We start from the raw sequence: 26,108 nt of genomic DNA, 5'->3' as shown, positions 1-26,108 counted from the left end.
TGGTTATAAAAGACTGTGGCCAACCTACTGGGCGGTGAGTGGAATCTCTGGTGCCACACGGTAAGTCACAGCCCCTACTCAGGCAGGGAGCTTGGTGGGGCTGGGGCTGCCCAAGGGAGGTGGCCCAGAAGGGCGGAAGCCCCTGTAGTGGGAACACCCCGAGTCTGGGTCCTGGAGCGGTGCTGCCCGGTGCCCTCTGTGTGAGGAGGCTGTAGCCTCAGGGCCCCTGCCTCGAGGGAGAGCCCCCTGGGGCCCAGGGCCTGGGCCGCTGCTTCACTCCCCGTCCCATGTGCGCCAGGGCCCCCTGCCCTTTCTGGGGTCTGCTACCAGCCTCATACCTGTGCACATTGGGTGTCTGTATGTCTGTGTTTTCATCCCCACAGATGCTGCCCACGTGGACCATCGGCCTTCTCCTGCTGGCCACAGTCAGAGGTGAGAATGCTCCCACCATCCCTTCGGGGAGAAGGCGACTGTGTGTAGGCTGGCTTTTGGGGGAAGCAGCTGGGGAGCTAGGGACAGCAGCACCACTATCACCACGGTGATTAATGCATTATCATTATTTCAAGAAAAACAACAATCGTCAGCATTCAGGGAGGGCTGGCTCTGGGGCAGACCCAAGGCAGCATGCTCCGGGTAACCCCTGGGCTGAGTCCCTTTCCTCCCGCTAAGGCCCTGGTGGCAGTGAGGCATGAGGCAGGTGGCAGGTGGCAGGCAGGCGGCTGCGGCAGCTGGAGGGGAGGGGCACTCCTGGCAGCCCGCAGCGTCCTCAGTCCCTCGAGTGGACAAGTGCCCATCTGCTGACTGAGGGCGCATGGATGTGTCCCCCCGAGAACCCTGCTGCCAGGTGAGCCTGCCCTCGTGCCCATGGCCCCCTCTCCCTCCCCTCACAGTTACGATCTCTATCTCCCCAGCTCCAATCTGTCCTGCTCTGGCTTCTGTCAGATACCAGGTCCAGATCCCAGGCCTACCTGTCCTAAATTGGAAATGACCTCCTTTGCCACCAAAGCCCCTGGAGCCCACAGCCCGCTCACTTCCTACCCCTCACCTCCTTGCAGGTGCACTCAGGAGCCTCTTTCCCTTTCTGCCTCACCTCCTCCCATCAGTCAGAAGCCCTCCCTACCTGGCCTGGCCCCCCACACCTCTCGGAGCACACCTTCTCTGAGAGCTGACGTGGTCTGCTCAGGCCCCTGCTGGGGTTTTCTTCTGCATTTCAGCCCCTCCTTCTCGTCTTCTAGACTCGTCCTCAGCCCATTCTTGGCCCTCCTTTCCATCCTGGCCACGGAGCAAGACCCAGCTCCCAACAGCAGGGGCTGGGGTGGGTCCGGCTGCTCCTCAGGCTGCCTGACCCTTCTTGGCCTCCTGGGCTGGTCTACTATCTCCTCCTGCCCCAAGCAGGGCATCTCCCAGAGGTCACTCGCAAATGATGTCCTCATCTTTCTCTTCCTCTGGGTTTCCCCTCACCCAGCCTTTGGCTGCCCATCCTCCCGAGGTCCAGGCAGCTCCACGGGGGCCTCCCACTATGCCTCGGACTCACTTGTCCCAAACCAGGCTCGGACACCACCCCCTACCTCATCTTCCCACGTTTGCCTTAATTTCCACTGTCCTCTGAGGTTAGAATGCCCATTACCTCTCCAGGCTCAGGGCCCCCGCACTGCCCCACCCTGGACCCCTGACTCTGCCAGCTCTCCTGCCTCAGGGCCACCTGCACTGGCTCCCCCAAACACCACAGAACTCAGTGCCATGCTCCGCCCACCAGCCCAACACCTTCCGGTGTTCCCCACCAACCACCTAATAGCCCAGCTGCCTGAACCTGGCTTGAAGCCCCTGCATTTATTTACCACTAGAAGCAGGCATTGCTCTGGCCGCCAGCAGCCCCTCCTCTTGGACTCTTCCCTCCCTGCAAGAGCTCCTCTTTTTCAGGGCAGAGCTTTGCTGGATTTGTCTCCATGCCTCCTCAGTGCCTAGCTTTATTCCCAATAAACTTCTCAGGTTCAAACCTCTGTCACTGGCTGTGACCTTAAGCAGCCTACTTTGTCTTATTGTGCCTCGGTTTCCTCATCTATAAAATGGAGGTAATACTAATTCCTTACTCAGGCTTAAATGGGATGATGCTGGTGAAATGCTAGCATGATATCTGGCATGTAGCAAACATATATTAACTATTACCAGTTTTTAATGAATGACTAGCCTTTGGCACCATCAGTTTAGGATTTAAGGAAGCCAGAGAGAGAAGACTCACCATAATTCTCTGGATTTGATTAACACCCTCAGTGGCCATTTCTTGTGAAAATGTTTATGTTGTAGACTAGACAAAGGACCTCAGACTTAGATGTGGTTATGTGAGTCATCAGTTGCATGTATTGAGCCTCTACTATATACAGTATGATGCAAAATAAATCAATCCTGTTCTTAAGAAACTTATTTTTCAAAGAACAACAGAGAAAATCAGAAGTGGCAGAGACTAGTTGGAGAAAATAAGTGTGTAAAAGGATGGTATGAAGACCTGTGAGTTGGACAAATACCCACAAATGCCAACTGTGTGCATGGCCTGTGCTGGAGGTATGGAGACATCCAGAGGAGTCAGGAAGCATCTGTGCTATAGAATTTGTAGACACTTGATAAATATTTGATGCTATATGAATATATGTGAAAGACCATCTGGAAGAAGTACCTTTAAGGCAGAAGGTTCCCAGGAATTCTCAGCAATTCCCACATGGCCTGATGATTAGGATTAAACATGCAGTTCCTGGGGCTCCACCCCAAACCCAATGAATCAGAATCTCTGAGGGAAGGGCCTGAGAATGTATATATGTGATACACACCTTCACCAGGCAATTCTCAGCATCACACAGTGTGGGGAATGCTGAGCAGCAAAAATAAAGACCAGCAATGTCTAGGCTGCACCCTGCAGAGCCCCTTGTGGCTGAGATGCTCTGCTCCTTCTCAGAGTTTCACAAGTACCCTGTCTGTTGCTCTTCCTGCCCAGGAAAGGAGATCTGCTACAGGCCCCTTGGCTGCTTTTCTGATGAAAAACCATGGGCCGGGATCCTTCAGCGTCCTTTGAAGTTATTTCCCTGGGCCCCCAAAGACATTGACACCCACTTTCTTCTGTACACAAACGAGAATCCCAACAACTTCCAAGTAAGAGCAGGCATGGAATGACTGCGGTGGGTGGGTTTGGGAGCCCATATAAAGGCCTTCACATGGTTGTTCAAGGAAAATGCACTGCTTTGGAACTTTCAGGGTTATACTCCCTCACCAATGTTAGACCCAGAGCCATCTGAGCTTCGGGATCATAAAGCCCTAAAAGTGTCTGATGAAATCTATGGATACCTTACACTGTGAAAATGTTTATGTTGTAGAATAGACAAAGGACCCTTAGAGTTAGACATTCACACACTCTCATGTATAGAACTTCAGGGGCTTCCCAGCATTGCAATCCTGTTCCTGAGAGGAAGCAGGGATGAGCAGCTTTTATAAAGAACCCCAGGACTGGTGTGTCCCCAGGAGGGTCTGTCTTCTTCCTGCTCCCAGCATTGGAAGGAGAGAAGCTCCCCTGGGGTAGGTGGAGGATGTAAATCCTTCCAAGAAGACAGGTGCAGGACAGGGGACTTTTAACCACAAAAGAGAAAGGGTGGGACCCTCAGAGCAATACTGAGTTCCCAGAAGGACGGCCCAGGAGAAGCAGGACCGGCTTACTCGGGATGCCTCACCGTGACGGGGAGGACTCTCAGAACTCAGGCAGCTCGCAGCTCTGACACCTGGCAGAGTTTAGAGAGCCAGGTGTCTGTCCACAGGTCCCCTAGGTCACCCACTGTGGGATTCTGAGCCGGGGGACAAACTCCCCACTCAGGGCCCTGAGAGTCAGCTTGGATGTGGTTATTGTACTGCTTTTACTTTGGGATCTTTCTTCAGGAATCCTGCCCATGGGGCAGGTGGAAAGGGGCCTGAACAGGGCATTTAGGAGTCTGTTCATAAAACTTACAAGCTTGAGCTGCCTCTCACAGCTCCAGTAAGTGGAATCTCCCCCCAGGCCTGGTGTTTCTAGCCCGGCAGCTCTTCATCTTCTCTGGGCCAGGGACCTCCTCAGCCATCGGGGGAGGCCTACGGGCTCATTCCCAGGATTTTTTTAAATGCATAAAATAAAATACAAAGGAAACTGATTCTACTGGCAAACAGTTAACAGAACATTAAAAAATATAAATATGTAATATTGTAATATATGTACAGCTTTAATTATCTCATAAGTAACAAGACCTAGCAGTTGGTTTAATAACTACTATAATTTAAAATAGCAGTGAGTATAAATCATTTTTAAAATATCTACAACAACTGTAACATGACATGAAAATATCTGTGACTTCTATTGGTAACAGAGTATTGTTAAGACTACAGAGGATTGTTGCCTAATTGCATAAACAGAAATGCTAGATGTCAATCGGGTTAACGAAAATGGACAGTCCATGCATGAACTCGGACCTCTGAATTCTATCCTCAAACCGCAGGACAGGAATATGCCTGGTCTAGCCTGCAGTTGAATTCCAATTGCATGAGAGTTGAACCTGTGCCCTCAGTCTTACTGAAATTGCCTCTAACAGGTTAGTGGCCTAAAAAAGCCAACATTCAAATTCATCTTCTTTAATGAAACCAGCTGATCACTCCCACTGACCTAGCCACTGTCGATGCTTCCAATTTCCAAATGAACCGCAAGACGCGCTTCATCATCCACGGCTTCATAGACAAGGGCGAGGAGAGCTGGCTGTCCGACATGTGCAAGGTAGGGGCCCACACTCCTCACCTGGCCACTTCCTGGTGAGACCAGTGCCCAGAACACAGATTCAAACACTGCAGCCCCAGTGCCCCTGAGACTGGGAAAGGAATCCTCCAGGGAGAGAAGGGTCCTTCCTAAAACCACCAAGGAAAACCTGGGTTCTCAGGGGCATCATGGTGAAATCTCCCAACCCACTAACTCCTAGTGAACCATCTCCTCCTGAAGCTGGAGAGACCCAAAGTCTAATAAAAAAGTCCCAGGAGTGGAGAGTATAGCAAATTACCTGGAATTTGTCTCTGATAGTTTTAATAAAACCCCAGTGTAACATATAAACAAACTATCCTCTAAAGCACTGCTATCCAATAGAATGTTCTGTGATGATGGAAATGTTCTGGATTCCCACTGTCCAAATCAGGAGCCACTAGCTCCCCTGTGCTTATTGAGCACTTGAAATGTAGCTAATGTGACCAAATTACTGAATTTTAAATTCTATTTAATTTTAGCTCATTTTAAATAGCCACATATGGCTGGTGGTGACAGTATTGGGTGGAACAGTGCTAACGTTACCATGTAATAAATTATATTCATAACATCCATTTCCCGAGCATTTTCTATAAGCCTGACACAGGGCTAATCATTTCACAGTCTTTTTTCCATTTAACCCTCCCAGCGATGCTATGAGTTATTGTTCTCATTTTATAGATGAGGAAATTAAGGCATAAACAAATTTGATACTTGCCCAAAATTGCATCCAGAGGTAGAATGCAAACCCAGGTCTCTGTCCATAAGACACTACAATCCCATGTGTCTACAGGTTTAGCCTTTAGGAGGTAACATGGGCACAGTTCTTAGGGATTTAGTCTGCACTGGGATTGGGTGTTCATACATGCCCCCTGGGTCCCAGAGGAGGCCATGTAGACCTGGAGATGGGAGGGCAGTCCACCACGATGCTCTGGCCTCCTTACCTCAAACCCAGATGAACACAGAAATGAACAAAGAATATGGTGTGGTTTTCCTGGAAGTTTAGTTTTTCCTCTCAGGGGACCAGTATCTGTGTTTGGCCACAGATTGTGGTCACACCACTGGATATAAAGAGGCGTGTTCCAAAGAGTTGTATCCTACCTCAGTCTAAATGTTATCTTATTAAACTTGTTCCCTAATACCTTTTATCTCCCACCAAAGCATTGTTGGGAACATAAAAGCAGCACCCCTGTGGCTTCGGCTGTCTAGTGCAGGGGTCAGCAAACTTTTCTTGTAAAGGATCAGTTAATAAATATTTCAGCGTTTGTGCCTAATTTGAGTTATATGATTTCAACTCAATTCTGTTGCAGCTCTTAAACAGAGATAGACAATATGTAAACATGGGGTTGGCTGTGTTCTAATAAAACTTTATTTATAGAAGCAGTGGGCTTGGCCTTTGGATAATAGTTTGCTAACCCCTGACCTACTAAGTGAGCTTTTTGGTCTGACTGTGTTAGTAATCATCTGTGAGACCATAGACAAGTCACTTAATCCATTCCAGGCCTCAGTTTCTACATCTGTTAAATGGGACTAAGCATACCAAATTCATAGTGATGTGGTGAGGATTGGGACAAGAGTGAGGAATATTAAAGCTTTGACACAAACTAGGTGCTTTATGCATACAAATTCCTATCTCTGGAGTGTGCAACTTCTGGCTGTTAATAAATCAATTTCTCCCTCTTGTTTTTCTTCACCAGAAAATGTTTCAAGTGGAGGAGGTGAACTGCATCTGTGTGGATTGGCAACATGGGGCCCGGACAGAATACACCCAAGCTGTCCAAAACATTCGGGTCGTGGGAGCAGAGATAGCTGTCTTAATCCAAGGGCTGTTGGTAAAACCCTGCCAGGGCCACACCCGTGGGGACGCGGCACAGAGGGGGCAGGGAGGCACTGCCTTGCACCCAGAGGCAGCCTGGGTACCCTTGGTGGAGGGGCAAGGCCTGGAAGCCTGGAAGCCTGGAAGCCCAAGAAGGGCCTTTTCCAAAGAAACCTGCAACCTTCGGCCCTCCAGGATTGTCCTGATGATCTTTAGTTGAAGGAGCTGGAGCAAACTAGTTAGCCTCTTTGAGCCTCAGTTTCCCCTTTTGAAATAAGCCTTCCTTGCAGTCTTTTGTGGGAATTCCAGAGCAGGCTGGGCTGCCCAGCAGTCATCAGTTCAGAGAATAAGCCTTTGTTTTCAGATCGTCTAGGAGGGAAGGACCTTTATAGCCTCTGGAAGGGTCCAATCTGGAGAATCCTGGGGCCCTGCCCATCACCCACGCTTTCCCAGACAGGCCCAACCCCTGCCAGGGTCGCGGGGAGGTTGTGCGGCAGCGGGGTGCGCGTGGGAGCAGGCAGCGCGCTCGTGCAGTCCGCGCCGAGGCGGCCTGCAGTTGACGCGGTGGCCGCTGGTCAGCACTGTTGCCCCGCGCACGAGCCGGCTCAGGGGACTCGCGAGCCGCTGCGCCCCCACCCCGGCCTGTGACCCTGACGCGCCATCCCTCTGCAGACCGCGCTGGGCTACCGCCCCGAGGACGTGCACCTCATCGGCCACAGCCTGGGCGCGCACGCAGCCGGCGAGGCGGGCAGGAGGCTGGGGGGCCGCGTGGGCAGGATCACAGGTATCCGGGCGCGGGCACTCGGCGCGGGGCAGTCGCGGCGCGGGCGCCGGAAACCGACACGTGCACTTCCCACGGCCAAGGGCGCCCCTACTGGTCCTCTGCGAACTGAGTTTAGTTGGTACCTAGACTCGAAGCAAAAAAAATCAATCATCCATGTATTTTCATTTGTAGTAGAAAATGCATGACTGTAAATAAAAATACATTTATATTTTTTAAAGGTAAATATAACCAGTACATTAAATCTATGACTTCAGGGTTAGTGGTGCTAGAGCATAGCAAATAAAATAAATAACTGATTAAAAAATAATAATAATTTGTCACACAAATATTTATGCTGTGCCAGACAAAGGCAGAAAATGAGAGTAGCTAGCTGAGACCTGCTGCATAGGAGGTGCTCAGTAAATAATGAATGAGTGAATGAATCACTAAGTAAAATGAAAACACACAAGACAGACAAAGACTATTATTTTGTACAGGCAAATCAGTATGGAACTTCGGCAAATAGTTTAATTTAACATTTAATGAATGTCTCCTTTGCTCAGGGTACTGTGCTAGACATTGAGTGAAGGAGAAGAGACTTAGAGTTCATGTTTGCATAGAATTTTTCAGTTTGCAGTCGTGTCTCTGCACGGGGTTCTCATAATAACCCTACAAGAGAGGCAGGTGTTATTCCCACTTTCTGGATGAGGAAACTGGAGCTCAGAAAGGACAGGCATTTGACCTTGAGCAGAACCTGGGCTAGCACATAGGTCACTGAGTCCCGTGTGTCATGCTCCTTCCACCCTCCGCCTGTCTTTGAGGCTGAACTGGGCACAGCCCATGCTTCAGGAGGCAGACAACTAAGGAGGTACATAAAATTCAAAGCAGAATTAATAAATGCAAAATAATCTTATACAATGTGGTTGGCATGAGCTGAGAAAGGAGAGGCTAAATTTTCCCTGAGGAGGGGGTGCTTGAGTCAGGTCTTGAAGGGGAAGGGTTTAGATCAGAGGGGACTGGGGAACCGAGCAGCAGGCTGGGGAAGGCATAAGCAAAGACACAGAGGAATAGACAGTGTGGGGGCTCAGGGACTGGGAGGAGCTGGGCGAGGCCAGGGAGCTTGCAGTCTCGGAGAGCAGTGGCCAGGTAGCAACATCTGTGAGAGGGAAAAGGCACAAGGGAGATGAGGTGACAAAGGTGCCACCCAGGGGCTGCAGGAGGCCACACCTGGGGACTTCTAGATGTGCTTTGACAGACAATGACCGCACTTCCAGCCTTTTTGTCCCAGCCTCCTTCTCCCAGAGGACCAGAAGCTGCAGACCCAATTCCCTAAACCTGCTGGGGCCTCGGGTCCTTTGCCCAGGAATCCCCGTGGCTTCTGTGGGCCCAGAGTTCGGATCCTGTTTTGTCTTAGAGTGTGGCCTCTCTGTTCACCTCCCCCCTTTCAGGACTGGATCCAGCGGAGCCGTGCTTCCAGGGCACACCTGAGTTGGTTCGGCTGGACCCATCTGATGCCATGTTTGTGGATGTGATTCACACAGACTCTGCTCCCATAATCCCCTTCCTAGGTGAGTTCCTCACTCCGCACCCCCTGCTTTTGGTGAGCAGCTATCACTGATGAGTGCAGGTCTCCAGGGGTCATCCCCAACCTCCTTCCCTCCTCCCAGCATAAAACACACACACTGCAGCAGTGGTATTCAAAATGGTTAACCTCAGGAATAGCCTGGACACCAATCAGCGTCAAATAAACACCCAGTACAGTGCCAGTGGTCTCATCTGGCAGCCCCAGGAGGACAAACCCCCCTCGATAGCCCATGGAAGGCTGTCACTCAGTCTTCAAACCCTGCATCCTTCCCTAGTCTGCCACTATGCAGAGGGGCAGGTGTATTGATAATTCATGTTTGACCTATACTTGCAAAATGCAAAGTTAATTTTTGATTATTTTTCTTACTTCTTTTCTCAAAGCTTTGTTAGTTTGTTTTGTTAGCAATTAAATATATCCCCTTATGGATGGTCAAAAGGATATTTTTCAATGTTCAATATTCTTTCTTCAATATTTCCTCATATAACCAACTACTCATGAAATGTGCCAATAAAGGGTATGTTTTGTGACAATGATGATGATGATAGATAATATACCATTTATTGAGTGTTTACCAGGTGCTGCATTGGACATATTGTGCACATCAGCTCATTAATTATTGTAACAACCCTAAAAACTGGGTATTGTTATTATTGCCATTTCATAGCTAAGTAAACTGAGGCTCAACTGAGGCCCAAGATCATGGAGTCTGTAAGTAGAGCAAGAATGTGATTAACAGGTCTGTGTGCTCCAAAAGCCAAACCTCCTGGCCGCTAGGCTATGGTTCTCAATATAACAACATAATTTATGTGGTCATGATGTTATATTGAGACCACATAAATTACGTGTGTAATCTAATTTGATTATATTTATATAATTAAAAATATATTTTTATGTTTTTAATGTAAAATTTATATTAAATCAAAATTTATAAATGAATAAAATAATTAAAATTGCACCAGTCCTGCTATATGTCTACTGGGACATAATGGTGTCAAGGCATATGGTTCAGGACCTCCTCAAGGACAGACAGACAGACAGACACACATACAAGTACTCATGTATGCATGCCCCCAGAGCCCATCTTTCCCTCAGCAGTTCAGTTCTGCTCTCTCCTCTCTTTTTGTCTTGCCAAGGGCTCATCTCTGAGAACTTTCCGCAGAGCCAGAGGCAGGGCGGCTGTGCAGAGGGGAACTGCTAAGAAGGTTCTCCCTCCTGTTGGAAAGAGTTGAACACTCTGTGGCCATGACCCAACTTTTGGGTCATCCACATACCTCCCTGCTCACCTGTGCTTCCAATGTTTCAGGTTTTGGAATGAGCCAAAAGGTGGGCCATCTGGATTTCTATCCAAACGGAGGAAAGCAAATGCCTGGATGTCAGAAAAATATCCTTTCAACCATCGTTGATATAAACGGACTTTGGGAAGGTATGTAAATGAGAGAAGCAACAGCCGCTGCTGCACCTGGGGAGAAAGCAGCACATGTGGTCTGGCCTTCAGGACGCTGATCCTGCCACCCCTTTCGGAGTGCCTACTCTGTGCCAGGCATTTTCACAACAGTGTCATGAGACCGTTACTCTGAGTAGCCCTGTTTTACAGATGAGGAAAGTGGGTCAGCGAAGTTATTAAACTTGTCTAAGGCAACCCTAGATTTAAGCCCAATTTCTGGCTGCAAAGCCCTGAGCCCACAGCAGGGACCAGCCGCCACCCCCTAGCAGGATGCTGAGACGTGAGCTGGATGGACACACTGGCACGCAGGCAGCTCAGGCTTTGGCGCCATCCTTCCTTCAGCACCGGCTCCTTGAAGCACCGCAGGGCACAGCCAAGATTTGAACGGCTTTGGCCTTCTTGCCATTTGCTGTTATCAGGTGCGAGGACTCAGGAAGGGAACTGAGCTGAGAAGGCAAAGGAGGCTGTGCTCTATGCATCTCGGGAGCATGTGCTTGGAGCGGGAGGCCTGAGGGTCTGGGGGATGAGCCTTGTGCCGGCTTCCGTTTATCTGGGAGGAAAGTACACCAGATATTTAGGTGACCTAAACCCCATCTCCATTAGCTGCTCTTGCTCTGGCCTTTGGCTGTTACTGTCACCCCTCCCCTGAGACCAGGCTTCTCTCTCCTCCCTGAAAATGGAGGCTGTCAGGCAGATCATTTCATTTTAATATTAATTTTTCTGAGCTGGGAGTTCCCAGAGGCCAGGATCTATGTCATGGGCATCCCAGATCTGCCAGTACCCTAATCAGGGCCTAGCCTCAGTACAATCCACACTTCAGTGAGCTGCACAGCCTTCAGTGGCATTTTAATATTCTATGTGCTGATGTTAAAGAGCAGAGCTGATCAAGCTGCTGCCAACGTCTACCAACAGTACAGGAAGCTTCTGACCTCCTCCCTGTGGGCCCCACGTAACTCCAGGGAAGACTTGCCTGTCACAATCAGGGCTGCTCCCTCCCAGAAGCGACGAACAGGGCACACATAATAGAAAGGAGACCAGATTTAATTAAAGAGGACTGTGTTTCTATTGTGTGGAGATCCCAGTCACCCCAATGCTGGGCATGGAGGAACAGTGAAATCCCCTCGCTTCTCCATTATGGGATCCCTGGGCAGCAATTTTGGATGAAAGAAACAATTAAACTCAAAACAGGTTCTGTTGTCCAATAATGAGCTTTGGTGCGGGACATGCAGAATCAGCTGCAGGAAGTGGCTGGGCTCCGGGGTGCAGCGGAGCTGGGAGCCGTGGAGAGCTAATCCCTGGGCACAAAGGGAAATGTTCCTTTCTCCAGAGGTGGTGGCAAAAGCCCATTAGCCCCCAGAAGGGGTCCCCAGATACGTCCCAGGTCACTGCAGATCGCCACATGGAAGTTTTATACAAGTAGCTGGAGAAGTGAGAAAACAATATTCTAAACAAGAGAACTTTTTAATTTAAAGAAAAAGACGGCAAATCAAATGCAGTGAAAGAGTGGCCAGAGGCTATGGGACCTTGTTCTCCACTGCTTTTACCTTGTGCCTAGAATAGTAAGAAGGAGGAATTTCACAGCCTGAGACCCCAGGCACAGAAAAGCCTGGTTGATGCAAAAGGCCTGTCCAGTGCGGCCTGAGGGGCTCCAGCTGCAGCCCACAGGCAGAAGGCAACCCACAACAGCACGCGATTAGCCTTCACAGTGATTGTCTTAAAAGTAAGAATGTATTACTGTCATTTAAGAATGTTAATATTTTCATGTAAAAGTCAAGATGCTGGCTTCTCATAAAAAATCAGAGCAAGTAATCTAGGCTTCTAATGTGCAACAGCTGTCTGAATGGCATAGAATCCCTTTTAAAAGATATTGCCACCCTCTCTCCTTCCCAGTGTGTACGTGTGCGTGTGCATGTGCGTGTGTGTGTGTGTGTGTGTGTGTTACTTCCTACCTCAAGGCCCCCTGCCTCCTCATTCATTTCTGTCACATGCCTGGTCCCTGTACGATTGGACAAGTGTGCTTATTAGAACTTGTCACTCCACAACACTTGTCTAGCCCTGCGTAGGGCCTCCTCAGGGAATGGACACAGTGGTATGGATGGGTATGGAAAGCCATTCCAGCTGACTGCACCACTAAATTACCTGTTTGCCCTAGATTTCTTGCTTGCCCCAAAGTATGTCAAAACCAATAATGGGAAATTTGAATTGTGACCAAGGTTCTCTGGGGTGCCAACACCCACCTGTGAAATACAGAGATGATTCCTCCCTTAGTCAGAATGGTTCATGCTTCCAAAGGGAAAAGCTTCCTGGGAGCCTCTGTGGCCTTTGTTTCCCCAGGAACCCGGGACTTTGTGGCCTGCAATCACCTGAGAAGCTACAAGTATTACTCAAGCAGTATCCTCAATCCCGACGGCTTCCTGGGCTACCCGTGTGCCTCCTACCAGGAGTTTCAGGAGGTAGGTCACACCGGGGCCCTGGGAAGATGCTGGTGGTGGCCCTGGTGGTGGTGGTGGCTGACCCTGTGGCGTGGGACAGAACAGAGCTGTGGCCCCATGACTAACATGGTCACTGGGAATACCAAGCCTCACAGAGCCGCCTTCTTCAACGAACAGGGTGCACTGGAGGGGGACAGCACAGACCTGACTGTGCAGGGCCCTCCCTAGATCCCCAACTTTTCACTCTGGAAAATTCCCAACCTACACAGAAGTCGAAGAAGAATACAGTAAATACTCATACGCCTGTCACCTACAAGCACTAGTTGTTTACACTTCATACGTGTGCATATGTATAATTTTTTCTACATGATGCGAAAGCAAATCCAAGACATTACAACACTTTGCTCATAAGTACTTCAGCATTCATCTCCCAGAGCAAGACCATTCTCCTACAGGACAACATTCAGGAGCTTGAACATTAACACACTAAGATTTTCTGATATAAAGTCCATATTCACACTTCTCCATATATATACATAATGTCCTCTAGAGTTGCATCTTTCTCCTTTCTTTCTCCCTCCCTTTCTCCCCGCCTCCTTCTCTACCATCTTTTTTTTACATTGCATTTATTGTCTTGTCTCTTTAGCTCCCTTTAATCTGAAATAGTTCCCTGTTTCCTCTTGGTCCTGCAGCCATTGTCAGTTGTATGGATTCCAGACAAGGTGTTTGGTAGAATATGCCACAGTCTGACCTTGTTTGATTATTTCTTTGTGATTCACTGGGTGGTACTGAGTTCTTCTCAGTGTGTCACAACCAGAGGCATTCATTTAGTGATACTCTGTGCCATTATTTGATGACATATAGTTTGACGACTTGGTTTTAAGGTTAAAAATCTGCCCAATGTCTTCGTTGTAAAACTACCATTTCCCCTAAGTAATCTGTGAGGTGATATTGTTCCCTAACAACAAACTTGAATGGACTGAATGTTTTGCTTGTAGTAATTATTGTATCAGGGGTTACAAAACTTTGAAGTTTCAAGATAGTTTTTTCTCAAAAGTAAAAATAAAAACATGTTTATACTCACATGTTTTCCCTTCAGAACTGATTTTTGACCTTGACATTTTGGGGTTGAACTCAGGTTAGGACATCATATTCCATCTGCATGGTCTGTGAGCATTCATTGTGAAGCTGTGGCTGTGCCAGCTATTGTTAGGGCGTGGATAATACCACGCCCAGCCTCCAGCATTCGTCTTGTGCTTTCCAAAGCTCTGCATACCATGCAAGATGGATGTGGTGAGGGCAAAGAATAGAGGGCCAGTGAGGCTGTGGCATAAGGTGCTAGTCTAATTCTGAAGGGACCCGATTAATGAGCTACCTTTGGGGAGCTTCAAATAGGGATGGATTATATAATTCACATGAAAGCAAAGATGGTCACAGATGTTCTCTTCCTCTGATCTTTTGACATAACTTGTGATCTGTCCCATTTACTCCTTCCAAGAGATGTTTTGCATCTCCCTTCCATATTTTAATATTACTGCTTCCTGGATATGACTTGTCCTCCCAGCTATACTCCAACTTTTCCAGGTACACTGCAGTTCTGAGCACAATTTTGAGGATGGATAGTAGATAGAAGCATGCATAGATCAGTGGATGGGTAGGAGAAGGGGGGATGGCTAGTTGGATAGGTAGGCAGATGGGAGGATGAACTGAGAATGGATGGGTTCATGGATAGATAGCGAGGAGGATGGGTGGGAAGATGAATTGCTTGATTGAGTGCATGAGTGAATCTGAGGCCTATTGCTAACAAACAAATTACATTTTTTCACTAGAGTAGCTGTTTCCCTTGTCCAGCTGAAGGATGCCCCAAAATGGGGCACTATGCTGACCAATTTCAGGGCAATACTAGTGCGGTGGGACAAACCTTTTTCTTGGACACAGGAGACAGTGGTAACTTTACTCGTAAGTTTCCATCTTACTCACTTAAAAGTTCTTGCAAATAATTTTCAAAGGTGGGCCAGCCTAATTAGTCCTTGGTAACAATAGACAGAAACTCAACTTCAACCAGCCTAAGCTCTAGTAGAAGGACCAAAGAATGCCATTTGTCTTGGGTCTCATGTTCACCCTTTCAACCAATAATCCTGACCAGTGGAGTTAAGTACAATGACTGGCCCAGGCTGGGTCACATGTCCACCCACCCCTGTGGCAGAAAGGTTGGATCCATTAAGAAGAGGGCAAAGTAGGGCAAGGTCATTGTAAGTCAAGAAGTCACTCCTGTGATTATATATCATACTAGTCACCCTACACATAGTTGCATGTGCACACATACACACACCACATCTGTGTTGTTGTTTTGCCTGGCTTCTCATTGAAAAAGTACAAGAGAGTAAAATCATCAAGATTCATTTGTTGTCAGCAATAATACATTGTGGCTGAATAACAGAGCAGTTATTTTTCAAGGCAGTTTTAAATCCTATCCTGAAAGATAGCAGTTTGGCAATAACCATAAGCCTTAGACACATATTCCTTTAACCCAGCCATTCCACTCAGAAGGTAGCTGACATGTGTGCATAAGGATGCCTACTTAAGGGTGTTCGTTGCAGCACTATTTTTAACGCCAAAAGCTTGTGGTGCAGAAAAATCCCTAGTGTCCACCTACTGGTGGACAACCAAGTACTGTATGTAACCATTAAAAAGAAGGAGGTGGCTCTGGGTACTGAGGAGAGAAAATCTCTATGGCGTAGTCAGTGAAAAGGCAAATGGCAAAAGAAAACACAATATATCATACCTCAGCCAGGATCCCAACAGCAAAGAGAACGCATTCAAGTGGTTCAGATGACGAGGCTTCATGGAAGGGCCTCCTCTGAGAGGTGCGGGCAGGCTGAAAGGAACAAGCAAGGGATGCTGAGGCCCCCAGAGTCAGGGGGCTGCAGGGCTCCCTGAATGGCCCACTATCCAAAGCGGTGAGAGTTACGGCCAGACACCTGGTACTTAAGCAAAGAGGGAGTAGGAGAGAACCTACCGCCACTTCTCTCCTCCTACCTTCTGACCTCCTGCCCAAGCCTCTTACTGGCTGAAACTGACGGAAAGCCAGCAGCAAATATGGGGCAGGGGGACCTTCTAGAACACAGGACAGAACAGAGAAGGGGGTAAATCCATCTAGGGTGGGAATGTGTGGAAAAAATAGGGAATAACTTATGGGAGGAGAAAAACCTAGATATTCTCTTATATGCATATATATGTATGTGTAAATACTCAGAGACAGCTCTAGATGAGGGTTTCTCAATCATATAATTTCTTGTTGTGGGGGCTGCCCTGTGCATTGCAGGAACTTTAGCAGACCCTCGGGCTCTACCTACTAGATGCCAGTAGCATACTGCTCACCCCTGTGTTGTGACAATCAGAAATGTGTCCAGACATTGCTAAATATCCCCAGGGGTGCAAAATCCCCACTGAGTGAGAACCATTGGACCTGATTAAGCATATAGAGGCCAAACTGGTTATCAAGGAAGAACCTGGGGTGAAGGGCAGGTAGATGGTGTCTGATAAAAGGGGATTTAAATTTCATCTGGGTTGTTTCATCTATTGAGAATAGTCCATTGCATGCAAAAATACCAAAAACCTAGAAGAGAGCATTAGGTAATTTATGCAAATGTTGGAGGTTGGAGCCACAGATATTTCCCACTCCCTGTGGCCTTTCTGGTGTAGCGATGTGTACCACCTTCATCTATTAGGGCACATGATTTGTATTGACAAGGGATTGTGCTGAACGATAATATTTACTTCCTGCTGTGTCCCTCACCCCAACCTAGAACCCAAATTCCTGGGACCCCAACTTCATTGAAGGAAACCATTAGTCATGTTCCCCTTACTTCACACCCATGGGAGATTTAGAGCTCGGAGCAAGAATGCTTCAGTGGGGTCATTTTATTTTTTCCAACAAGATGAGCTAATTTAACTGATTGCATGTCTTTGGACAGGTTGGAGATACAGGGTATCGGTCACACTGGCTGGAAAAAAGAAAGTGAGTGGGTACATCAGGATTGCTTTATATGGAAGTAATGGAAACTCAAAACAATATGAAATTTTCAAGTAAGTTTGATAGCAAAGGGAAATGGTCATACTTTCCATAATAGCTTTTCCTAAAAGACTGGGTATAAACTACTTTATAAATCTAGCCATCTCTTATACAGAACCATTGAATCCTAGAATGTCAGAGCTGGAAGTCTTAGCATCTTGTTCAATGTCCCCATTTTAGATATGAGAAGAGTGAACCCAGAGAGGAGAAACTCACTATTTAAAGTGAGATGTGTGCTAACTCCTTTTGGAATGTCCGTCATTGTTTTCTGACTTAGTTTTATGAATTATCAAATTCTCCTTTGGCAAGGAGCATTTATACAGCAAGTCCTTCCCCTCCAACACACACACTCCAAACCCCACATATAATACACATGAAGGTGGAGGCCAGCTTCTTGTCTGTATCTTCATTTACCTGTTGCTGGGCACATGAGGTGCTTGGTAAATATGTGTGGGATGAATGCATAACTGTGATGTAAAATTATATGTTGTTTTTTGCACTAACTTCTACATAATAATTTTCATTGGAAATTAAATTGACAAATTCCTATGCTACATATGAGATGTTAACGAATGGCCTCTGTTGAACTACATTCATCTTTAAATATAAAACATTGCATTAATTAGCCCTGCAGTGAACTTATAGGGTTAATATGCGACCCCAAATATTTTACTTCCCTCTGGGGACAAACTAAGACAATGGAAATCTAGAGTCCAATACTTTTTAAAGGTGTGTTCATCACAAATATGTTAATGTTTCAGCAGCCCCTGATGTATATGAAGTCATTCAAGGTATTTGTAGAAAACCAACAATAGTAGCCATTGTTTAAAAAGACAATAGATTGTTATCATCTTATATATTCATTTATCCAGCTGATAGAGCATTTTGTGTCTGTTTTCAGAGGATCCCTCCAACCACATGCAAGTCATGTGCTTGATATTGATGTGGACCTCAATGTTGGAAAAATCCAGAAGGTTAAGTTCCTTTGGAACAACCATGTGATAAATCTTCTCCGACCCAAACTGGGGGCTTCCCAAATCACAGTACAAAGTGGTGAAGATGGGATTGAGTATGTACCTTTTATTCCATTTGAATTTTATTATCTGTGTTTACCTATCAATCCACCTATGCATTTATACATGCATCCAGTCACCCACCTGCCCATTCATGTATCCATTGACCCATCCACTCATACATTTCTTTCTGCCCATCCACTTAACCACTTACCTATCCACTTACCCACCCATCCATCCATCTGGAGATCTGTCTCCTCACCCTTCTGGCCATCTGTGCATCCATCCATTCATCCACCCAACTATTCATCTCAGCTCTCCATCTATCCATCTGATTTACTTTGAAAGATCAAACATCATTTTCCTTAAGCCAAATTCAACTTGGCAGGAGCAAAACATTAATTGTAAGGCATTGATTCAAGAAGCAAGCAAATATGAGGCTTTTATCTCCAACACTAAAGAAGACATCTAGCAGTACTTTTAGGAAAGTGCTGAGTCAATTTCAGGTGGGGCACAGTTATTCATATAAACTGGTTTATTTGGAGACTGGCATGAGAAGGGTATAGACTATGCTGAGATCTAGCTCCTAATGGCAAGCTCTTCTCATTCTGAGGGAACAAAATAAATCTTACTTGGCTGGAGTTGGAGAGGGCATATGTGTTTAAAGCATTGGAAGAAAGAAAGCCACCTTAAAAGAAGATCATCAGAAAATAACGGGATGTTAGACTCTGACAGAAAGTTAGACTCTCAACTGCTCTCATTTTAGGATGAGGACTGCGAGATAGGGAAAGTCAGGTGACTTGTTTAAGGCCATGTAAGGAAGCTCGAGGGAAGATTATTGGACTTCAAAATGTTTTCAAAAATACACCAAGACCTTGCACAGCTGTATTACCTAACTGGGCTGGCTGTAAACAGTAATATTCTCAATTCCTTGGCACATTGTTGGAAGAGGGGTTAGATGTCACGGTGGCTGGGCTATTACTTTGTATAATCAAGAGCACAAGCGTGGAGCACAGCATGGAGTTGGACCCAGTCTTCTGATAGCCAATCCAGTCCTCTTTCCACTGTGCCCATCCAGCTCACACAGCTGGACGTGGCACGGAAGAGTCAGTGAGAGTCAGTGGAATGCACTGTGGGACAGTCTGTATTCCACATCACGTGGTGGGGGTGGAGGGGAGCTACTGTTTTCAAGCACAGTGCAGCTCACATGCCACAGTCCCCACCCCACATTAGGGCTCCCTCTTCAAGGAGCTGCATCCTGAAGCCGAGCCCTGAGGGAGGGCTGGCTCGGCGGACTACCCTCCTTTAGCCAAAGACACCCCAAAGGAAGGAGGAAGCTGCAGTGCCCGGCGTCTCGCAGCGAGGTGGTTGCTCCAACCTGACCAGGCTCCACCCTATCAGGAGTGATGACCCTCGGTGATCTTCTTCCTCCTAAACACCCTTATTGATATATTCCCATACCATACAATTCACCCATTTAAAGTGTGCGCTTCAGTGCCTTAGTGTATCAGAGAGCTGTGCAACCATCATCACAACCAATTTCAGAACATTTCATCATCCCAGAAAGAAACCCCACACCTATTAGCCATCACCCACAATCCCACTATCCCTTTCCTTAGCCCTAAGTGACCACCAATCTTTCTGTCTCTGTAGATTTTCCTACTCTGGACATTTCACACAAATGGAATCATACAGCATGATGTCCTTTGTGTCTGGCTTTTTCCACCTAGCATATGTTTTCGAGTTCCATCCATGTTGTAGCAGGTGTTAACACTTCTTTCCTTTTTACTGCTAAATATTCTATTGTACAGATGGACCACATTTTGTTTCTCCATTTACCAGTTGATGGACATTCGGGTTGTTTCCACCTTGGGCAATGATGAAAAATGCTTCCATGAACACTTGTATTCAAGTCTCTGTGTGGACATATTTTTCATTTCTCTTGGTTATATGCCTAGAAGGGGAATTGCTAGGTCATGTGATAAGTCTATGTTTAATCTTTAGAGGAAATGCTGGACTATTTTCCAAAGTGGCTGCCAGAAGCAGTGTAAAAAGAACCCTCCATGATCTTAACTCTATAGGGAAGGTCCCCTCTGGGCAGGCGGGGCACCCGGGGTGCTTAGAATTCATTGCCAGGCCCAAAGCTGCGGCCCCTCAGAGCCTCCCTTGGTTTGGAAAATCCTTGGTCTGACAGGGTGATTCTCTCAGCTCATTTAAGAAGCCATGGGAGGGGAGGATGTGCTTTGCATGCTTTTGCTTAGTAAGAATCACCTGGCTCTGCCTGGTGTAGTTGAACCTTTCAGTCAAAGAGACCTGAATTCCAGGGGGCTGGCAAATGCTCCTCTTTCATCTGAGGTCACATTTCCACAAGCAAACGAGCCTCATACAGAAAATGTTTTCCTCCACAGGTATAATTTTTGTAGCAGTGATACTGTCCAAGAAGATGTTTTACAATCTCTTTACCCTTGTTAAAAATGCAGTGCCCTCTTGTATCTTTCTGCTAATAAACTTTTTAATACCCTCAGTTTGACATGAAGTGTTAGTTTGACATTCTCCATGTTTTGGGGTCACATTTCAGAAATGATTTTTGGGACTACAGCCAAGTTTGGCCAGAAGCAATGCCTGAAATCCCCACTGGTCCACCTCTACCACCATCTCTCTCCTTCAGGGCACGTTGTGTGAGCTGTTCTGATGTATTTTATTTCCTTAGACAATGAAGTTCTGTCTCATTTGATTAAGTTGTCATTACTTCCATGAGTCACCCACTTTCCACATTGCCGCGTAGGAAGCAGACACCGTGTCAGAGCAGACTATGGCATGAGTCAGACGGAGTAATTATCAATTGGGTTAAAATCTGCCTGTGCCATGGAGGAAGAGGGGCTTAATAAAAAAGTTAATGCATGTACATGGGATGAAATGTAAGTGATCCAGAAATGTATCCTCACACAGGGTAAATCTCCTTGCAGCCTCACTCCCTCAGTATCTTGGTTCCTTCTGCCAGAGACAACTAGCGTCCTTTCCAGGAATATTCAGCATGCCCAGCTCACATACCCCCGCCCCACCCCATCCCTTTTTTTCAAACAAGTGGTAGCATGTAGCACACACTATTCTCACCTTGCTTTTTGCATTATCATTCGTTCTTCATTCAGCTTCATAAATTCCACTGAGGGATGAATGTGGTGTGGCTGTCTCTGCTATTGGACATGTTTCCCCAGACATTCCTATTATGAATATTCAGGCGCCTAGTATACTATTGCAACATTTTTACATTATACAATTATATATGTCCACATGAATGTTTATTTTGATCAGGATTGCCAAATTGCCCCTAGTCACAAACATACCCATTTTCATTCCAGCTGGCAACACAGCAGGTTGAATCATACAAAACTGCCACTCTTGTAGGCCAAAAAAAGCCAAATATAGTTAATTTCAGGAACTGACATTCACTTCACGTCAATGAATTATGATTCATTGTAACAGGAGAGCGCTTCACACCTTCACCAGCATGGTGAACTATCTAACCTTTTGCCAGTTTGGTAGGTAAAAGTGCTTTTCCTTAAACTGTAATTTGCATTTGTTTCATTATGACTGAGGTAAACATCTTTTCAGTGTTTAATGGTCTTTGTATTTCTTTCTCTGTGATTGTCCAAATTGTTTGGTAATTCTAGGCATCTTCTTGATATAATTTTTACTCTAAAGAGCTCTTTAAAATTAAGAAAATTGGAATATTTTGTCAACTGCAAATATTTTCCTATTTATCCCTTTCCCTGGTAGGAAATGGGAGGTCAGTCAGTGGGCTCAGGGCAGCCTTTCCCAGAGCCTATGCCCAGCCAGCCTGGGCCCCCGTGCCTGCATGGACGTTTCTGCAGACACCATAATCCTGGGGGATGCCCAGAGGGCTCTCGCCACCTGAACTCACAGTGAGTCAAGGCCAGGTGGGGCGGCCAGGCCCACGTTTCCCGATTTCCTTCCTGAGCCACATATTGGCCTGCATGGTCTCCATTCAAGGCCAATGAGCAGGCAGAGTCTGTGCCCAGACCTTGGGGGCTCAGTGCCACCCCAGGCAGAGCAGATGGGGCTGTGCAGTGCGTGGCCCTTCCAGCCTGACCTTCTGCCCATGCACGGCCTCCCAGAGCCCTGCCCACCTGCACTCCTGTTCCTGAAGCCCCCATGAGTAAGCAGGCTGGTGACAGGGACAGGGTGTTGCTTTTGGGGTCTGGGGCATGATGGTGTAGGGTGTGCCACTTGGACGGAGATTGGGGTGTTCACCTCTCAATGCTTAGCATCCAGAAATAGCTTCATTTAGGATTCCATGAATGGTGCCGTAATCACGGGGGCTAGTGCTGGGGATCACACTGTAGGTAATTCATTCCTGGGGCCGAAGAGGAAGGCAGAAGGGGCCGTCCCTTCCCAGGATAGGGGTGCTCATATCTTTTAACTGAGCAAATGTCACCTTGGTATTTTCCTTTCATTCTCCTTTTCTCTCTGTATTTTCTGACTTCTTTTTCTTGAAGCCTTATTACAGCATATAAAATCCGGACCTGGTGCTGTGAAATAGGTCCATGTCTGAGACCTACTAGAGTTCCTAGATCTTAGTCATACTACAAATTATACAGCAGGTTCTCAGCCCTGGCTGCATATAAAGGGGGCTTTAAAAGAAAACCTCATGTCCAAGCCATACCCCAAACCAATCAATTTCTGGGGTGGGGCCCAACACAGGTACTTTTTAAAGCTCCCCAGGAGATGACAGACAGAGCTGAGAACTACTGTGTATGTCTGTTTCCTTCTAAAAAGGAGATGGCACTGTCTTTCTCATCTTTTACACTTATTACTTCTCTGAGTGTGATGTGGGGCTCCGCAGGCAGGCAGAACCGGCCTTGAATCCCAGCTTCTTCTCTGTTTTCTTCTGCTCCTCTTGCACGGGTGGCTGCGATGATTAAAGATCAACTATGCAAAATGCTTAGCACAATGCGTGGCACAGATAAATATCCAATAAGTGAAGCAGGAAGGGCAGGCAGGCCTGGCTTATTCTTTAAGAGTAACAGAGATAAAATGACCAAGATTACAGACAACTGCAGCCTTACAGAAAGGTATTTGAAGTGAATGCAACTAAGGATTAGTATTCAGAATCCTCAAAGAAAAGGACAGCCCCATAGAATGATGGACAAAGGGGGCTGAGCAGGCAGGGAACAGGGGGAACCTGAATAATAAATGCTTGAGATTCACCTTCACTGGGAGAGTAGATAAAAGCAGCAACATGACATTGCACCCATCAGATTGTCCAAAATATAACCTGGAAGATGGAAAAGAATGCACTAGAGTCCATATGTATCCACATGGGAAGATCCCCCAAAACTCCTGTTGAGGACAAAAGCAAATGTCAGGATACAACAGACCATTTATGTACATTTTTAGTCACAAAATACTACTACCCACTGCATCTGGGGCACAAAATATCAAAACATGGATATGTAGAATCCTTTATCAGTAATGTCATGTATTTTGGGTTACAATTGGATTTGAAGCAAATATGACAGTAGGTTAATCTTTGTGGTGTTTGTCAAATGTTATTTTTTTGTAGTTTTAATTTTTATCCAAATTTAAGAGAAAAAGAAGAGAGAGAGAGAGGTTTATAGTATTTTGGAGTTTAGAACCTACGGCTGACAGAAGTTGTCACTAGTGAAAGGTGACTGGGTGGGTTTCTGTGACCCCAAGATGGTCCCACATCTGCATTTGGATTCAAATCCTGATTTACCTGCCACTGTTCCTGAGACGCATAAAGAGCCTCCCTCCTCTTTATCTTGGGGACCTGTGTCTGTCACACCAGAACCCTCCATCTTCGGTCTCTGACAAGCCTTGCACTTGTCTCCAGTGTCATGCTGTCATCCCTGTACCAAATGGCACTACCAGTGAGGTCCAAACCCCAGACCTGAACAGCTCCCCGCTGTGGAGCCAGTCGAGACCACAGCTGGGTAGACAGCTTTATTTCTTAGCATTTACCTGCCCAGGCACAAACCACATAATTCCACAAAGGTCTCACTGAATCAAGATGTTAGTGGTAACAAAGGTGTGATACAAAGCCCTCTGTTAACAACCAGGAGTCTTCATCTTGTCTTCTCAACCTCCATAGGGAAAAATAATGAATACTTTACAAAGCTATTTCATGAAACGTTATGTTAAATGCACAACAAATTACTTTTTCTTTTACTAGCTTTTAATGCTAATAGTGCCACTTATTCCTGACCTTCAGAAATATGAGATATTTTAAATGACAACATAAAAAGAGTTCTTGTTTGAAAACGCAAGCTACTTCAGACTGCATATTATTACTTATAAGTATAGTGTGTGCCAGCATCACTCATTTGAGCGTCCCATTTGTATCTAACTGGTATATATTTCAGATGACATTTATTGTTCTCCTGCATACGTGTCAAATTCCTTAATGATGACTCTGACAAAGGGGTAGAGCTTGGTATATATAAATTACATCTGCTACCGTATAATCAGTGTTATCTATTAGAATGCTATTTGTGACAAATCATGTTCAAAATAAAAATTGAATTGATTTTTCTGTTATTTTAATATTCCGCCGCTCACAGCAAGCCTTTGATTGAATCTTAAACACTTTAATGCTCTATTTTTGTTTGAGGCAGATCAGAAATGGAGTTTGCACTATTCACAAAGCTAAAACAATTTGTAAAATAACAAAATCGAAATTCAAAAAGCATCTTTATTTTCAAGCCAAGGGAATAAATTTGGTAAAGCTATCGTTACAGAGTACACAATTTAACAACGAAAGCCTCACACGCACATTTAATTTCTATGCATCCATTTTCATCTAAATTAGATTTTAACTTTAATGCACGGTATGAAAAGCCTCTTCGAGGCCTTTGTTTCTACCTTTTCTCTCAAGCAATTGCAGGCTTTCTCCTGGTTGATCTGAGCTCCAAAACACTCACCTTTTGGATGGTGGGTTTGAGCTATGTTCTCAGTGCTCTGGGAGCACAGAAGTTTTGTTTCCCAGATCCTCCAAAGGGAACCCTCACGGGGGTACCCACTTGACCCAGATTACTTACATAATAAATCACTTATGACTAGACCCTGGTTAGCATCATCTCCTCGGATGAACTTGTGGTTTAGGGCAGGGATTGGTGAATGTAGGCCCCCTGTTTTTGTGCAGCCTTCCAACTAAGAATGTTTTTCACATTCTTGAATGGTTTTCTTAAAATTCAAAAGAAGAATACTATCTCATGATACATGAGAATTATAGAAAATTAAAATGTTAGTGTCTATAAATAAGGCTTTATGGGAACATAGCCACACTCATTCATTTACATATTGTGTATAGCTGCTTTCTCACTAAAATGGCAGAATTGAATATTTGAGACAGAGACCAGTTGACCCACAAAGTCTAAAAAATGGACTCTCTGGCATTTTACAGAAAAAGCTTTCAACCCCGGTTTAGCAGAAAGGGCCTAGGTAATTTATGTCCTTTTCAAAGTGTTGGCAACTTCAGGGCAGGAGGCTGAGATGGCACTCAAATAAGATGGCCGCATTTGTGACACTAAATCTCATAGAGAGGTTTTATAGACACATTGGCTGAAAGGGCCTCAAAATGTTCATAAGGAGATAAAAATGACAACCCCAAGCATCACAACACTGCAGATATGATAGGCGTGGACACAGATTATAAAGTCAGTCAGAAATGCCCTTTGACAAACAGCTTGAAAAATGACTTAGAGCACTCACTAAAATTGTGTTGTGGTTAAGCAAATGGAAGTGGCTTTAAGTAAAAGGGCATTGGGCAAGGGGTCTCCTGCCCAGGGACAGGGTCATTACCCAGACGTGAAGACAGGGTCTGGGGCTGTAGAAGGCTGAAGGAGAGGTCTGGGAGGGTTGCGCATCGTGTAACCTTCAAGAGAACGCATGCCAAAAATGAGGCCTGAAAAACTTGGGTGTCCAGCTCCTCCAGGTCTCCGAGAGCCTGGTGCCCCTGTTAGATGGTACCCCAGGTGGCCACGAAAGGTGAGGTGCATGCTCCCTCTCAGCCTTCGGAGAATCCAGACAATACCCGTTTGAATCCAAACATGAATGTGGGCTTTTGCTGGGGGCGCATCAACTTCCCTTAGGGGGCCACCCGTGTGGGCATCTCATCCATAACTCACAGGTATGCTGTGTGCATGCC

The 26,108-nt window shown here is 46.2% G+C and overlaps 1 protein-coding gene across 1 annotated transcript; it reads left to right on the top strand.

Annotated features, from left to right (window-relative positions):
- On the top strand, positions 1–20,463 carry LOC108406333 (pancreatic lipase-related protein 2-like). Its single transcript, XM_073240341.1, has 13 exons — positions 1–60; positions 384–432; positions 2,987–3,141; positions 4,652–4,777; positions 6,490–6,624; positions 7,281–7,392; positions 8,820–8,939; positions 10,260–10,379; positions 12,735–12,853; positions 14,662–14,791; positions 16,810–16,921; positions 17,809–17,976; positions 20,329–20,463. Exons 2-13 carry the CDS (start codon positions 384–386, stop codon positions 20,390–20,392), a joined length of 1,410 nt encoding a protein of 469 aa, XP_073096442.1. The 5' UTR covers positions 1–60; the 3' UTR covers positions 20,393–20,463.
- Positions 20,464–26,108: the final 5,645 nt, after the last annotated feature.

This window comes from Manis javanica, chromosome 7, assembly GCF_040802235.1.
Source record: "Manis javanica isolate MJ-LG chromosome 7, MJ_LKY, whole genome shotgun sequence".
NCBI lineage: Eukaryota > Metazoa > Chordata > Mammalia > Pholidota > Manidae > Manis > Manis javanica.
The sequence above is the reverse complement of the archived record's forward strand: the minus strand, read 5'-3'. Positions and strand labels throughout refer to the sequence as shown.